Source organism: Xiphophorus hellerii, chromosome 12, assembly GCF_003331165.1.
Source record: "Xiphophorus hellerii strain 12219 chromosome 12, Xiphophorus_hellerii-4.1, whole genome shotgun sequence".
NCBI lineage: Eukaryota > Metazoa > Chordata > Actinopteri > Cyprinodontiformes > Poeciliidae > Xiphophorus > Xiphophorus hellerii.
Window position 1 is genome coordinate 30,094,301 of NC_045683.1, and position 17,751 is coordinate 30,112,051.

At 40.7% G+C, this 17,751-nt stretch overlaps 2 protein-coding genes across 2 annotated transcripts; both read left to right on the forward strand.

Moving 5' to 3' along the window:
• Window positions 1-5,166: 5,166 nt before the first annotated feature.
• On the forward strand, window positions 5,167-9,476 carry myl2b (myosin, light chain 2b, regulatory, cardiac, slow). The gene is made up of 7 exons (XM_032577848.1): window positions 5,167-5,295; window positions 7,639-7,728; window positions 7,820-7,895; window positions 8,722-8,826; window positions 8,922-9,000; window positions 9,078-9,126; window positions 9,237-9,476. The coding sequence occupies exons 1-7, from the start codon at window positions 5,293-5,295 to the stop codon at window positions 9,339-9,341; spliced, it is 507 nt and encodes a 168-aa protein (XP_032433739.1). The 5' UTR covers window positions 5,167-5,292; the 3' UTR covers window positions 9,342-9,476.
• A 2,433-nt stretch (window positions 9,477-11,909) lies between these two features.
• LOC116729364 (protein phosphatase 1, catalytic subunit, gamma isozyme) lies at window positions 11,910-17,476 on the forward strand. The gene is made up of 7 exons (XM_032577842.1): window positions 11,910-12,332; window positions 12,989-13,120; window positions 13,252-13,482; window positions 14,354-14,458; window positions 14,698-14,921; window positions 15,907-16,041; window positions 16,724-17,476. The coding sequence occupies exons 1-7, from the start codon at window positions 12,278-12,280 to the stop codon at window positions 16,811-16,813; spliced, it is 972 nt and encodes a 323-aa protein (XP_032433733.1). The 5' UTR covers window positions 11,910-12,277; the 3' UTR covers window positions 16,814-17,476.
• Window positions 17,477-17,751: the final 275 nt, after the last annotated feature.

A 17,751-nucleotide genomic window follows, 5' to 3' on the forward strand; every position in this document is an offset into this window, starting at 1 on the left:
GTTGCCACCGCGACAGGCACAGACAACCTTGCGGCCACAGCTCCGATCGACCGCCTCGACAATGGAGGCACGGAACACGGTCCACTCAGACTCCATGTCCCCCACCTCCCCCGGGACGTGTTCAAAGTTTTGCCGGAGATGGGAGTTAAAGCTCCGCCTCACAGGGGATTCCGCCAGATGTTCCCAGCAGACCCTCACAACACGTTTGGGCCTGCCAGGCCTGACCAGCTTCCTCCCCCACCACCGGAGCCAATTCACCACCAGGTAGTGGTCAGTGGACAGCTCCGCACCTCTCTTCACCCAAGTGTCCAAGACATACGGCCGCAGATCCGATGAAACAATGACAAAGTCGATCATCGAACTGCGGCCTAGGGTGTCCTGGTGCCAAGTGCACATATGGACACCCTTATGCTTGAACATGGTGTTCGTTATGGACAATCCATGACGAGCACAGAAGTCCAACAGAACACCGCTCGAGTTCAGATCAGGGGGGCCGTTCCTCCCAACCACGCCCCTCCAAGTCTCACTGTCATTGCCCACGTGAGCGTTGAAGTCCCCCAGCAGAACAAGGGAGTCCCCAGGAGGAGCACTCTCCAGTACCCCCTCTAAGGACTCCAAAAAGGGTGGGTAATCTGAACTGTTGTTCGGCCCGTAAGCACAAACTACAGTCAGGACCCATGCCCCCACCCGTAGGCGGAGGGAGGCTACCCTCTGGTTCACCGGAGTAAACCCCAACGTACAGGCGCCGAGATGGGGAGCAACAAGTATGCCCACTCCTGCCCGACGCCTCTCACCTTGGGCAACTCCAGAGTGGAAGTATGTCCAGCCCCTCTCAAGGAGGCTGGTTCCAGAACCAGAGCCATGCGTCGAGGTGAGACCGACTATTTCTAGCCGGAACCTCTCAACCTCACACACTAGCTCCGGCTCCTTCCCCACCAGAGAGGTGACATTCCACGTCCCAAGGGCCAGCTTCTGCAACCGAGGATCGGACCGCCAGGGTCCCCTCCCTCTGCCGCCACCCATCACACAATGCACCCTACCCCTTTGGCCCCTCTCACGGGTGGTGGGCCCATGGGAGGGGGGACCCATGTTTCCTCTTCGGGCTGAGCCCGGCCAGGCTCCATGGGTAAAAGCCCGGCCACCAGGCGCTCGCCATCGTGCCCCCCCTCCAGGCCTGGCTCCAGAGTGGGGCCCCGAGGGACCCGCGTCCAGGCGAGGGAACACCAAGTCCAATGTTTTTTCTCATCATTGGGGTCTTCGGGCTGCGCTTTGTCTGGTCCCTCACCTAGGACCTGTCTGCCTTGGGTGACCCTACCAGGGGCATGAAGCCCCAGACAGCATTTTCTTTTTTTTTTTTTTAACCCCTCCAGGGGGTCTTTTTGTGGGCTCTAGTGTCCCTTATATGATAGTAGGCTGACAGGAAACAGGGAAGGAGACATGCGGTAAATGTCGTCGGGTCCGTGAGTCGAACCCGCGACGGCCGAGTCGAGGACTCAAGGCCTCCAAATACGGGTCGCGCTAACCACTACGCCACCACGGCACGCCCGAGAGATTTTCTTGTTTCTCTTCAGTTTTTGTTGCTTCTTCAGACTCAAAGTGTGTCGTATCGTTTTCCACACTGAAGATGTTTCTTCAGAGACTGCCTCCACTGGTTCAGGATCTTGGCTTTCCCTTTTCTCTGACAGAGTTTCCACACACAGGTCTGTCACTTCCATGGCTTCAGGATCAAGGATGCTGAAGCATCTCTCAGCATCTTGTTTACAAAGTCATTTATGATCATCTTTTGGTCCCTCATCATTTTCAGTAGTGAGCTTTCATCTCTTTATCTACCTCCTGCTTAAATATTTCTGCTTGCTGTCTTAAAGCAGAAACATCTCCTTCATATGTCATTTTAAGTTCCTGGTAAGAAACTTTAATCTGCTCCAGTTCACTTTGGAGATGTTTTATGGTTTCTGTGGATTGCTGCTGCAGGAAAGAGAACTCTTGTGCCAGTTCTCTCTTCATGTCCTTGAGTCTTTTCTGTCCTTGTAACTCGGCTTTTGTATTCTCCAGTTCTCTTTGCACGTAGACCAGCTTTTGGTTCTCCTCAAACCATCTTGCTCTCTCCTTTTCCAAAAGAGAGCCAAGTCTCTGGATCTCTCTCTGTAACTCAGTGGGAGGCGTTCTGTTCTCAGTCCAGCCTTGCAGATTTTGTCCAGCTCTCCATGCTCCATGTTGGGGTCTCATCTCACCGTTGGAGGAATGTGGCCTTTGGTTCGACATGTTTGGACAAAACAATGTTTGTTAAAATCCGTTTTGATCTGCAAACAATCTCAATGTTCAACTTTGAAAGCGCTTTGCAAACGTCTGAACTTGTCAGTAGTGCAGCAAGCAATGACAAGAATGTAGAAGTTTGTTACATACATACAGTGCTGATGACATCACAAGCATGACTCTAGTTGTGACATCACAGAGTTTTCCTTCATCTTCAGAATGATGATGTGAGTGTCTGAGAAATCTACCACACTGACCAACCAACCTCCCCCATCATCCTTCTCCTCACCTTCCTACCCCCCATATTGGAATTGGGATGGTTATATAGCGTTAGGGTGGCTCTGATTTATTCTTTCTGTAGACTTTTGTTCATGGTTATTTTTGTTGAGGCATTGCATCTTAGGACAGTTGTCCCCTCTGGTTTTGGATGACATACAGTTGGAAGTTTTTTGCTCTTTCTCTTTTAGTTTTGGGTAGTTGGTTTGATGCGTATCCATGGCGATACTTTTTTAGGTTTATTTTTACGACTGGGAGACGCTAATCATTATCTCAAAAGCTCAAATAGTGAACTAACTACTGCCACCTGTACTACAACCACAAATCTCATGAGACTTGAAAAGAAAGCTTTGTACATGCAGAGCAGAGAAAATTTCTTCCATAGTTTGTAAGAATCAAATCCCCAAATCCAACATCTTTCTGCCCAGCTATAAACCAAACAGCCAGAGAGATATTTACCAGGGAGCAGCAGTAGAGGCTGATGAGATTGATTTACAACAACTTATGGTGTCATCCAAGACTTGTGATTGTGGGACATTGTGTCTGCAATAGGGATATTTAAGTGTTAGCATGTCATGACAGCAACACTGTCTTTAGAAGAATGATTGATACTGGAGATGATCCTTCCTGCCCACAGCAACAACATCCATCAACTCTTTGAAGATACTTGGTGAATATTACAACATAAACAGCGTGATAAAACTGATGAGAATTTTCTGCTTTCTGTTCGGCCAAAGAGATCATTTTACACTAAGCAACTTAGAATAAGTGATGGCAGCTCATGATTTAGGAAAAACTTACAAACAAGAGTAATAATTATCATTTTTGGAGTGTATTATATTAAACAGATCATATTAGCTTAGCATAAAGATCTTGAAATGTGATGTGTCAATCATGATTGGCCTTGTTTGAAACTGTGATGTTTATCTGTTCATTGAATCCTGAAGAGCAAATATTCAGTATAATGAGTCAAAGTGGTCTTGTTTATAGCAACCTCATCAGAAACTACTAGTTACCGTTGGTTACACTGTCTCTGTTGGTTTATTGAGAGACAGGTTTTTTAAAGGGGCCCAATTAAATTTTTTTGTCATGGGGCCCAAGATTCCTGGCGGCGCCCTTGATTGCAGATACAGGGAAGCTTGTCAGAGCTGAAGTGAAGTTGATGAAAATAAAAATATAAAAGATGTATATATAAAAATAAACACCCGAAAGGAGCTGAAAATTACCTAAGACACAAACCAAAGCTGTTTGGCAAGAATGAGAAATTAATATTCACAGATGTTCTCCATTTGATGTGACTGAGATTGAGCTATCAAAACTAAATTGGCAGAAAAATTACTCTGTATCAAGACATACAATTGTGGTCCATACTTACCCTAAAGACTGAAACGTCAGCATAATATGGATCTGCAAAATACTGACTAAGGGAGGTGAAAACCAATGCAGATCATGGTTTTAAGATTAATAACTGTTTTTTTTATTCCATCATAACACTCCATTTTGTGTTGATCTATCCCACAAAACCTCAATAGATGTTTCTGACATTTGTGGCTGTATCAGGGTAAAAATGTCAAAAGACTTAAAATTTTTGCAACTACTGTGAACTACTACTACTACTCAACTACTCATGAACTACTGTGTTGTTTGTAGCTTAAACTCAATGATTCACTGTTACAAACATGGAAGATTTACACCTGGTAAGGAACAAGTGATTTTTACTCTTTCTTTTTATTTTTAAGTATTTGTAAACAGATAGATACATTTTTTGTGTAATGTTGACATTTGTGGATTAAGATGGAAAAAGATGGGAAAAAAACCCTTAAAAAATCTAATAAAGTTCTTTTCACGTGAAACTTCAAAGTAATTTGTTATTAGCAGCTGTATTTTAAACATTAATCGTTATTATTAGGCAAAGTTATTAAAAGCCATTGTGGCAGGTCCAAAGAGACTCATAGAACCTTCAAGCTATCAGTTATGTTTTTAAATATTGTTTTATCAATTAAATAAAGCCATTTTTATCTGTGTTACATCAATGTGAAACGGTCTTGAGTATTATTTAACTTTAAGAAGTTCTGATCAGATGCAGAGGCAGCTATTTATTCAGTTAACAGGCTGCTTTATCAATACTTTCCGGCCCTTTGAGGACATTTGTGATCTTGATGTGGCACAAAATGAAAATGAGATTGACACCCCCGGTCCAAAACGAAGAGCTAAAAAGCAGAAATGACATATAATGAGGCGAATAGTAAAGTGAATAATGTTCCCAGCTAACGTTTCCCACAGTGCAGCATGCTGTTTATGACCTGGTGTTATTGGGGCTCAGCGAGCTTTAGCTAACAGTTCCGTTTAGTGGGCTACTCAGAAGCAGAGCCTCTCCCGGGTCCATTGCGGACCACTAACAGGACAGACAGCTGGATGATGGACCCCATCAAGTGCAGCTGTCAGTCACAAAACACAACTGTCCTTCCCAGGCCAGAGCTATGTCCTGTTGTTATTCTGGGGCCTCAGTAATGGGGGTATGTGCGTTTGGCTATTATCCCTAAATCTCATGAACTCAGACAATGGAGGCCGATGGCAGGGAGAGAATAGTCCTCTTTACCTGCGCCGCTGCCTAAACAAGGCATGGAGTATTTATAGTGCATAAGCATGCACCGTTATATATCAGAGGGGAAAGCGGTCAGCATATCTATCCATTGTTTCGTGTGCTGCTCCGTCACAGAGCAGCAAGGACACCGCTTGGTCGTCGGCTAGCCACAAGGCAACATGGTGAGTAGATGCACATTTAGTTAGCATCGCTTCGCAGGCTGTCTGGGGGAAGTGGCCAGATCTGCTAGATCAGTGCTACCTCAAACAAAAGACAGGAGGAATTTGGAGACAGGAAAAGAAAAGAAAAAAACCCCAGAAGACACAGACAAAAGATGGGAGATGACAAGATGGGAAAACACATTGAAAAGAGAGAACACTGGTGTTAAAAGAAGACATTGATATATAAAAAAATTACTTAACCAAAATATTTGTTGGTATTACAACTGCCATGCTTTTTGTGTAGCTAGATTACAATCGGTAGAAGCTTAAGTAAGAAAATACTCAAATCCTGAAGTCATATTCGAAGAATTAAGGCTATTTTACTCTTTTAATGTGTCATTTATGTTTAAAAGAAACAAAAAAATAAGTTGTGGTTAGGGAATGAAGCATTCCTGAAAACATTTTATCCAAAGATTTTTTAAAAAGTGGTATATAAAGTTTTCCCCCTGATAACAAAGGTGGCAATTTGCCATCCGTTAGCAATGTCTGGCTCAGGGCTAAAAACCAGAGTTTGACTTCTATCACCAAACCACTGAAAACTGAAGATAAATTTTAATTCTTGCTTCGACGTGGAAACTTTATCAAGTCTTATGACAGTTCTTTACAGTTATAATCAAAGGTTCAGCAGTATTTAACACTGTAAAAAAAATAAGCATTTTTAATCAACACATTATCAAACTAGTATATTCGGTCAGAAATTTAATTAACTTAACTGCAAGAATTTAATGTCCTTCAAAATTCAATTACAGTGTTGTAGAGAGGACACTTAGGAGAAGAGATAAATAGGCAAGCGCCAATTTTGACCAACAAAATTGGTGCTCAGCAGCAAACTGTATCATTTCATGTTTAACCATCTTAAGAAAAAAGACAAGGCAACAATTTTGGGGCGCCAGTGGTCCTGTCTGAGGGATATCCGAGCGCCCCAGAGCTGATCCACAGTAAGCATTAGACCTCAGCTGTCGAAAGGCATGCGAATCCAAAATTATGTCATGGCGCTGCATTCCCTCACAACGTTTTTTTTTTTTTTTTAACAGTTCCTTGGCAGTCATGTAAATAGCTCAACATAATCCCTCCCTGTGAGGGTTTTCTGATCAAACAGGACTCAGAGTAGCATCCTGTCATCGTCCAGGCCCTGTGGAATAATCCCTCGTGTGATCCTGGAACTATGGAAGTGCAGGCAGGGCACTAGACCCCCGCCACCTCCTTCCTCACAAAACAGTAAATAATATTTCCACGACCAACTGACAGAGTCCGTAATCCTTCTTAAGTAAATGTCTGCCCCACTGGAAGTGCCCCTACGGCCTCTCACTCATCTTTGGCTTGTCTTAAAGGCACAGTTGACAGCAAAAAAAACAACAGTGAGTCAAGTTAAAGAAGGCAACCTGGTGCAGGGGCAAATCTAGAAAGTTTTTAAAAGGGAGGTCTTGATGGGGGCCTGCTAGTAATCCTGGGATGGAACACAAAAACCAAAAGCAATGAGCAAATTTGCTCATATAGCCCAGAATTGACATATATAGTCCAGTGGTGAAAGGTTAAGTGATAGGATAGAAATATCCTTTACCACTGTGGAGAAATTCAGGTTTATCAGCAGCAAGTTTAAAGCAAACGGATAAATACATAAACTAAGGTAAGAAAAAAAAGAGGACGAAAGTAATAAGAGGCTTTACAGTAAGGGGAAAAAGTTGTTAAAAGTAGCATACTCAAATTATAAGAAATCTCCTCAATGCATAGATGTAAACATGAGTTTGTTGGGAGCAGGGATGCTTAGGACGTCTATCCTGGGAGGAAGGATCTGTGTTAACGCTCCTTTTGGTAGGATTGTCAGCAATAATTAATCCTTTAAAAAAGTGGCACTAACTTCACCATTTAAAACATTTAAATTGCAAACAGGCACATTAGTTTGCGAGCGTAAATTTGGATAGTCAATCATGTTTTTGTTTCGTTTTTTTTACTTTTGATCCTCTAAGCTAGAATTTAACTAAATTTGGTTGTTCTCTTTCACAGTGTGCTGTCAGGAGGCTGCTGTGTTTATGTTGGCTCTACAGTGAATAAAAGAATCAACTTGAACTGTGATAAGACTTTTGGTAGAGAAAGTTTCTGTGTTGGGCCGACAATTTAAGCCTGTAACCATATCCAGCTTTAGCTAGCTTAGCGAGAGTGCTAATGCGAAAGTCCAAACTTGCTAGCCTGAGCCTGTTAGCCACACCTTAGTTGCGGGCGTGAAAGGTTTACCACTGACCTGCTGCTGCTGGTAGTAGGAGGTAGTTTTGGGTTTAATCTCGGTGTTGTGGTGAAACCCTGCAGTCTCCAAAGAAAGCCAAGAAGAGAGCGGATGGAGCGAGCTCCAACGTGTTCTCCATGTTCGAGCAGGCCCAGATCCAGGAGTTCAAAGAGGTGAGCAAACCCGAACCCGGGCTCTGCACCCCGCAGGGACCGCTTGCTGTGCCCACTCGAGTCACGCAGGGTGTTTTTGAATCCCCTGCAGGCTTTCACCATCATGGATCAAAACAGAGACGGATTCATAGACAAGAACGACCTGAGGGACACGTTTGCAGCTTTAGGTGAGAGAAAACGGGGTGTTGTGGGGCGCCTTTTGTAAAGTTACAGAGTTAAAAAAAATAATAATAACAGTAACATTTAGGGTTATTGAACCTGTCATCGAGAGAAATAAAGTGCATGAGTTCATTTTTCAAAGTCATGTTTTCACAATGTTATTCATAAATGTCAGAATTAAATTCACAGGCTTAATATTTAGTTTGAAACACAAATTCTTAATTTGAAAATTTAAAAGTTCAGTTTAGAAATAAATATTTTGTTTGGGAAATACATTTTTGGTTTGGAACTGACTAAGTCTGGAAAATAAATATTTAGTGTGAAACCAAATATTTAGTTAGCAAAATAAATATTTCATTTGGAACCACACATAGTTTGACAGTAAACTATGTACATTAGTTCAGACTTAATGTATTTGGGAACTGCATATAGTTTGCGAGCTAAATAGTTTCCTAGCTAAATATATACAGTAGTTTGTAAACTAAATATTTAGCTAATAAATATTTCATTTGGAACCACACATAGTTTGAAAACTAAATATTTAGTTCAGACTTAACAATTTATTTGGGAACTAAATATAGTTTGCAAGCTAAATAGTTTCCTAGCTAAATATATATAGTTTGTAAACTAAATATGTAGCTAATAAATAATTCCATTTGGAACGCTGACATCTACAAATGTATGACTAACATTTGTTACTCATACAAAGTGATGAATATAAAATTTTGAAAAATTAACACTCATAATTTTTTCTTTATGACACACTAAACAAACTAAATAGCCAGAGCCCCACGCTTCACTCCACCCTGACCTCTGACCTCCTTCCTCCCTCAGGTCGGCTAAACGTCAAACAGGAAGAGATTGACGATATGCTGAAGGAGGCTCCGGGTCCGGTCAACTTTACAGTCTTTCTCACCATGTTTGGGGAAAAACTAAAAGGTAATCCAGGATCATTATCATCATCATCATTCATGCAAATAAAGTTGTGTTTTTTTTGAATCCTAAAACAAAAAAACTATTTACATTTTCATCAGGTGCTGACCCAGAGGAGACCATCCTGAATGCTTTCAAAGTCTTTGACCCTGAGGGAACAGGAACACTAAAGAAAGATTAGTGAGTATTAATATGAAGCCAACATTTTAGACGAAGCGGCCGGCTGATTTTCTCACCTTCCCTGCTCGCTTTCGCAGCGTGACGGAGATGTTGACGACCCAGGCGGACAGATTCTCGGCTGAAGAGGTCAGTGCTCTACCTCGGACGATCATCCTGTGACTTTTTGAGCAGTTTGAACTCGACTGAACTTTAAAGGAGAAAATAAATAAATTTTGAATCTCATTTTCTGTCCACAGATGGAACAGATGTTTGTAGCGTTTCCTCCTGATGTAGCGGGGAACCTGGACTACAAGAACCTGGTCCACATCATAACACACGGTGAAGAGAAGGACCAGGAATAGATGGAGTCAGCCTCACGGGTCCAGCTGGTGTCCAGTTACGTCGGCACACAAACCATCGTCTGAATAAAAAAGTTGAAAAAGAAATTTGGTCTCGGTTTCGCTAACTGTCCTAATTAAAGTTCAGTCACGTGCTAAGGGTGGGCATTTATCACATTGTTTATCATTTATTGCGATACATTTCTTGTCATGATAAGAATTTTGATTTATCATTGTCACTATAAATTCTAATTAATGTTTAAAAAAAATGTCCATATTGTCTGCATTGTTATTTTTGCTATTTTCTCCAGTGTTTTCTCAATGAAACCACCCATAAATATCAATAAATGAGAAAATATGATAATATGCAGTTAATGTGATACATACAAATCACACTTTTCTATGCGAGTAGTGTCCTAAAGAAGCATATTGCAAAGGGGTGAGTTTTTCAAGAACTCTATTTGTGGGGCTATGATTCCTGTGTAAACCATACAGTTACCTAAAAAAAAGTAGCAATTGTCACTTTTATCATTATTACAAAATATTGTGATAAAACTAAGTCGCCCGCACCTGTCATATTGCCTGCCTATCTACTTATGTATTGTAATTTTTACCAGTAAAATAATTGTTCTGCAGCTGATAGGGCACCAAAACCGACTCTAACCCCGGAGCCCACATATTTTGTAAATTCGGCCCTGTGTGCACAGAAAGACTATTCATGAGGTTACTTTAGAAAGAAGCTGCTTACACTGGATTTTATTCATAGGTATGGGAGTACAAAGGGTTGCATTGTACTGTACATCATCATTTTCCCACTTTTAAATTTAAACAGATATTTGATGTGCATCATTTCCCATCCACTTTAAAAATGTGCAACTCTCTGTGTTGGTCTTTAACATAAAATCATGTGTGGTCTGTGTTTGTGTCATTATTTCACATAAGTATTCCTATAGGCATTTAAATACATCTGAAAGGTTCGTGTTTGTATTGTTCCTATGTATATTTTTAACTCCTATTCATGAATTGTGACTATAGAACAACATCCATGTAAAAAATATATATATCTTTTAAGTGAATGAATAAAGAGGGAGGGTTTGATATGCATCAACACAACAACAGAATAGAAAGCATGCACGAGGGTCCAACTAACACCAAATATAACTGCGACATGCACCATGCCAGCCCCACAAATCCCTGTGTCCTGTTTTAGAGACGTATGTGTGGTTCGGCCTCCTATTGTTGCAGCTGGAACACATTGCCAGTGATGATATCTAATCTATAATTAGATATGTATCTAATTATAGCCGCGTGTAGTCATTTAACTTTTAATCCCGTGCTGACAGTGGGGCAGTAAAAAGAGGCAGTGGGACCACCGGCAGCATCCCGAATCCTAATGTCACTGCAAGCTTCTTTTGAGCTCCTAAATATAACGGAGGGCTGAGCTATGTATCCTTAAAAGGTTTCTGTCAGAAGGTTTATTAGCTAGAATGAGAAGCTTCAGCTCATTAAACAGGAAGTGGCCGCCGGCTGCTTTAAGCTGAGTTCTTACAGAGCTCATTTCAGAGACAATAAAATGTCTGTTCAGGGGATTCTTCCTTAAGCTTTCAAACTCCCAACATTAAGCTACATACAGGCCCGTCTGCAGCCGACAGGACGTAATAAACTAGGCAGTCTGAAGCAGTCTGGACTAGAAATGATTATTTATGACATTTGCTATTGGAAGGAATACAGGTCCGTTTATGTTTTAGCTTCTTTTCAGCTACTGCTTTTGATTGTGATTCCTCCAATAGAGGAATCTAGAATAATTGCAAAAATATTTGCTATTTCAGTTGCTTATGAGAACTACCAAAAATAGTTGGCATATGAATCACGGAAAAGAAATATAACCTTTGGAACTTTGTATGTGATCTGATTCTGCTGTCTGTATTTCCTCTGTGGGATAATAATGCTATTTCTATTCTATTCTATTCTATTCTATTTACCCCCTATGGCTATAATTTCCTGTTGAAAATATCAATGAGTCAAGTCAAAGTTTTCATTAATATGAGCATGATAAACACATTTTAGGAATCCGTTTGATTTTTTATCATCCCAGTTGAAAATTAATAGTTTGGGGTTTTCTTCAAACTCCATTTCTTCCAAAGGCCACATAAATAAACTAGAAAGCATTAAGAATAGTCCTGACCCAAACACAAAATTTAATGTTGTTTTGTAGGGATTTTATGTGATAGACTAACATAAAGTGGTGCAGAAGGTTATTTTTTTAAAATGTTGCTTGAAATAAAACAAAATGAGGAAGAAAAAAAATCAAGGAGTATAAAATGATTTCACAAGGCACTGTAAATGTCTGAAAATCCCAAAAGACTCAGTCTAGGTATAACTGCACTTTTGAAGCTAAAGATTTTCTCATCTTGAAAAGGGGAAATTAAAAATGGAGACGTCAGTTTTAGTCGATGTAAATTCAAAAATGTAAAAAGAATTTGTCTCAAGTTGTCCAGTTCGTAACTCCGGATGCTTTTTCCTCCACCCGGAGCGGTAGAGGGCAGCAGTGGCGCAGCAGCGGCCCCATCCTCCCAGGAGCTTGGCTGGTTAGCTCTTCAAGGTGCGGCAGAGCGAAAACAGAGACACCATCGCTAGCTAACAGCTAGTTCGATTGGCGTTTTTTTTTTTATGCCCCGGTTTTTTAAAACAAAGGCCGTGACTGTGTTTCGTGTTTTTTTTTTTTTATGAAAACGGGGATGTAAGGTAGCTGATAAATTTTCACCAAAAAAATCGTCAGCGAGCCTACAAGCCGAACTGGGGCTCAGTAACATTCTTTTTACGCTCAGTCGGAAAATTCACGGAGCTAAGCTAAGCTAATAGGCTGTAGCTAATGCTAGGGTAGCTAGCGAGCTAGCTTTCGCAAGTGTACTAACGCCGAGATCTTACCGAATCGATTTTTTTTTATATAGAAACAGAAAATGGCTGATGTTGACAAGCTCAACATAGACAGTATTATTCAACGTCTTTTAGAAGGTAAGTACGATCTCAAATAAAATACAATGGCAATTTCGATGCTGTTGTGACAATAACAGATGTAAATGGAAAGCTAGCTTCATTTTCTCATCTTTAGTTATCATTTCCTTGCATTTATTCCTCCTAGGGGATAACCACAGGTTATCACTAAACGTGTTTAATGATTAGTTATCTCAGTATTCCCAAAGGTAAAGAAAACCACACTGTTCCTCTACACAGACATTGCGCATACCGGTGTAACGTCACTTTCTGTCACCCTTAGATGTGTGACCTGATTAGATTGTCAGCGGCCGCTAAGCGTATTGTCTGTATTGAGTTACTGTTCGCAAAGAAGAATGCACAGTACCCATCTTTATGAGGTGCCATAAAGTGATTTATGCTCAATTTGCGAACTTTACCCCCAGTTAGTTTCAATGTCGCTAAAATAACATTAGTCTGACAAACAGACTAATGTTATACCTGCTTTTCTTTTACGTTAATTCTTAAAATTAGCCACTCTTTATAAATACTACTATGAATTCTTCCTTACGTTTGGGTACACGGGTTGCTGCTCTCCTGTTCCACCCAACCTGCCCATCCAGATTCTGCGCTAGGTGTTGCTGACTTGGCAGCCAGTGTGCTAAGTTGTCACCTTTGCTTATGGTTGTTTGTTGCAGTCCGAGGAGCAAAGCCTGGCAAGAATGTGCAACTGCAGGAGAACGAGATCCGTGGACTGTGCCTGAAGTCCAGGGAGATCTTTCTCAGTCAACCCATTCTGTTGGAGCTTGAGGCCCCCCTCAAAATTTGTGGTGAGCGAAAATTGTGTGTCGCTAATTCTGAATCTTAAAACGGCTACGAAATCACAGGGCAGAATACGATTCAGAGGCCAAAACATTAATTATATCCAGTAATCCCTCCCCCACACACCTCTGTCTGGCAGGTGACATCCATGGGCAATACTATGACCTCCTGAGGCTTTTTGAGTATGGGGGCTTCCCTCCAGAGAGCAACTACCTGTTCCTGGGTGACTATGTGGACAGGGGGAAGCAGTCTCTTGAAACAATCTGTCTTCTTCTGGCCTACAAAATCAAATACCCGGAGAACTTCTTCCTGCTGAGGGGAAACCACGAATGTGCTTCAATCAACAGAATATATGGTTTCTACGATGAGTGTGAGTATTTTTTAGTTGACCCGAATTTGAGATGTGTTTTGTGTTCAAAGAGAATTTAGCAGCTAAATAGGATTCAGGCGTTGACACACGATTTCTCTGGCAGGGTATAGGCTGTTTGAAGGACACTGACTCGTGTAAGATTACAAAAGGAGGAAATCTAAAATAGAGGGGAGAAAAAAAGTAAATGAGCGCTGGGTTCTGAAGAACTACATAAACTCCAAAATTATGCAAAGGTTTTAATAAGGTTTAATAACAAAAATCAAGACGAAAGCTTGCGATGACGTGAAGCCAAAACACATTTTCACAACTTTGATTATTCCCATTTTTTTGTCATACTATAAAAGCATCTCTTATATTTTAGCTACATGAAAGAGGTGCACTAATCTGGCTTTTACAGACCAATCCATCCATCTTCTTACACCCTTATCCCATTGGGTCGGCAGGGGTGCTGGTGCCTATCTCCAGCTGTCAACGAGCGAAAGGCGGGGTCACCCTGGACAGGTCGCCAGTCCATCGCAGAACGATTATAACCCATAAAAGAGAAAATGTGCCACAAGTACCAGCAGACAATGAAGGCGTTTCATTGTCTGTCCCTGTTTTTTATTTTGATTTACTTCTTTTTTTCTAACTGAAATGAAAAAATAGGCCATTTGTTGAATAGGTTGTGATTGAAACTAGTGGGAGAAATTAGTTTTGATGCATTTAATAAGCATGGGGGAAAAAATCGGATTTTTCTGTGTTCAACCTGTCGTCATAGTTTAGTCCGAACCCAAGGAAACATCTGGTAGGTTTCCGCCTCTGGCTATTTCTCTAGTGTATGTTTATCACACAATGACAAATTAAAGCATCCTTTGTTGTTGTCATAATTTAGGTAAACGAAGGTACAACATCAAGCTCTGGAAGACCTTCACAGATTGTTTTAACTGCCTCCCTATTGCTGCGATTGTGGACGAGAAGATCTTTTGCTGCCATGGAGGTAGGTTCTTGTTTTCACTAGTTCTCTGTACACAGTGTTATGTTTTTTTGTGTGTATTATTTTCACAACTGTGGCTTATTAGAAAACTTGATGCGTCTTTGACGTGTGCTGCTCTTATTTGTCTTTGTCAAACGCTTCCTCTGCAGTTTGTCGTTCCGTTTGGACTGACCCACATGTAACAGGTCGTGTCCCCTGTATTTGTTTGTTTATTGGTATCGGTGCCTTGTTTTTGCATCAAGGACTGTCACCCGACCTTCAGTCCATGGAGCAGATCAGACGCATCATGCGTCCCACTGACGTGCCCGACCAGGGCCTGCTGTGCGACTTGCTGTGGTCCGACCCGGACAAGGACGTTTTGGGCTGGGGGGAGAACGACAGGGGCGTCTCCTTTACCTTCGGCTCCGAAGTGGTAGCCAAGTTCCTGCACAAGCATGACCTGGATCTGATCTGCCGCGCCCACCAGGTAACTCCAGCGTCCCAAGTCTTTAGCAAACAGAAACGAGAGCGCATTTGTACAAGGACATCGCATCTAGCGCAGGGAGTTGGCAGGCTTACTGCACAGACTGACGTCGTGTTCCCAGTCGTTTTGTTTTCGTATACCTTTTTCCTATTTTTTTGTATGTTAACGTTTGTGCCCAGTACAGCAAAATGTTTTTTTTTCTTTCTTGGTTTTAAAATAACATCAATTAAAAATACTGAAATGTGTAGGTTTCAGGAAAACCTCAAAAAACGAAATCCCCCCCCCCCAAAAAAAAACAAGGTTTTTGTTGGTCACCATCTAAAGATAGAAGTCAATAAATAACTATTCATAATTTACTAGAGCTGCATGATATTAGCAAGACATGCAATAATGCTTAATGTTGGTGAATGTCACATGGCTAAATGACTTGCCGTAAATAAACAGTAGCTGTGTTTCTATTAACCGTATAATTGCAGAACTTAACATTTTCAAAATAAATTTGCTGAACAGAAACACGATAATTAAAAAAAAAACATTTTTGATGAGGTGGATTTTTTTTTTATATCGAAATTGGTTTATTTCGCAAAACTGCAATGCAAACACTTTTTTCACATCACGCGAGTCACATGATCAACGAGCTGCTGCCACTGATGCAAACCATGAAGAAGACAACAGGAAGTAGTTGGAGGATGATGGCGCGGCAGGATTTTTAATAACTTGTCACGTGAATAAACGTATTCACGTGTGATTTTAATTGTGTTTCTTATTTAATGGAAACAACGCAATTGTGAAATTGTGTTCTTTTGACATTAGCGTCAGAACACAATTGGCGGAATATGGACAAAGTTTTGTGCACATTTGTAATGGAGACGCAGCTTGTGTTAATGTTGTTTTACTTTGGGCTCATTGCCACCTTAGACCTCATATAGTGATTTTTCTTACAGGAAAAAAAAAAATTTACCGTTATTTATTTTTTATTTTCTTGCAGGTTGTTGAGGATGGCTACGAATTCTTCGCAAAGAGGCAACTCGTCACATTGTTCTCGGCGCCGAATTATTGCGGGGAGTTCGACAACGCCGGTGCCATGATGAGCGTTGATGAGACTCTCATGTGCTCCTTTCAGGTATCCGGCTATTTTCTGCATAAACCATCAAAGCCAAATGACTTTTTTTTTTCTCTCTCCTTTCGGACTTCAGCAGTAAAAGCGTGTTCATATGAACAACAACAAAAAAATGGATTCATAATATTTACTGACATTGAGCTGTGCTCCATCCTACTTCAATCAGAATTCCTTGTTGGGAGGGAAAAATAAACAGGATGGCATTTTGAAGTCAGGATACCAATCAAAATCCAATATGGCCGTCAAACATTGAACTGTGACGTCATAATGTTTTATGTGAAATTGGATGGTTTTTGTCTCATTAGTCACACACTGTATTGTATCACATATTTAACGTATTTGATTCATGTTTGCATAAACTGAAAAAAAATTAATAGAATCTTATTGTTGTCGCCTCAGTAAAGCTGCAGTATGTAAATTTTTTTAATTGTTTTTTACACATTTGTTGAAACTGTCAATGCCATGACAGTACTGAATGAGACAAATAATCTATGAAAAAAATCAATCTTCTCTGCCTTCTCACAGTTCCAACTAGAAATAACCAATCAGAGCTAGGAGGAGGATCTTAGCGCTGTTAATCAAGCCCATGTGTGTGCTGAACCTAGGGAACTCTGGGAGTAGTATTGAAATGGTGATTTGCAGAGTTACTTTCTGAAAAGGTTTCTGCGTTGTGCTTCTCCTGCAGATTTTAAAACCAGCTGAGAAGAAAAAGCCCAACGGCAGCCGTCCTGTGACTCCCCCCCGCAACATGGTCACCAAGCAAGCCAAGAAATGAGGGGCCACACTGCTGGGGGGGACCAAATGGCCAGAGATGCATTCTTCCTGGTCTGCTTTCATGTTCTGCAGTCAAAGGATTGGTTATTTTTCACGCTGCCAATACCGCAAAGATATCCACTCCTACCTGATGAAAGCAAAGATATTTTATTGTTTTCCTGTCCACAGGGGTAAATTGATATGTCACCACGGAAAAACCTCAGGTGTTTTGCACTCCATTTTGCAGCTAGTCTTTGCCACATATGACTGTTCAATCAGGAAAATGTAATAATATGGCTACTTATGCACAGGAATGCCTTGTTTGAAGCTGTGCACACTTTGTTTTTATTCCAAGTTTATTTTATGTCTTTCCTTTGTCATTTCATTCACCTGTAATTGTTAATGGCTTATAAAAAGTTTGAGGAAAGCCACAGACACAAGTTTATGTCTGTAACCTTTATTTACAGTTAATTTACTCATAATTTCATAGAGAATTGACTACACTGCATCACATTTTTAAATAAGTCTTGTGCTAAATTAAAAACAATAAACAAGCACTATTGTAATGTCTAAATCTTTCTAATAAACTCCGGTGTGTTTTAGGATGGAAATTGATACCTGAATGTTGTTTGTTTCTAAGGCTTTTATTCCTCTTAAACCTAATAAACAGAAAATACAAAGAGAAGTTGTATACTGTAACGTACTGTGACCATCAAACTACGTTTTGCGGGTTTTCGCAAGGAGACAAATATTCTGCCAAATTATTTTAATTAGAAAAAAAGATTAAGTTTTTCTAAATTCTTTTTAATTGAACTTTTTATGCTTAAATTACCTTTCTTCAAAAAGTCTTATCGATTTCCAGTGTTATATTTGGTGTACATTTCGTCCAACAGAAGGACAGGACGTTGTGTTTCCGTATTAGGGAACGTTGATTTGGTAATAACCTCTGACGTCAGAGCA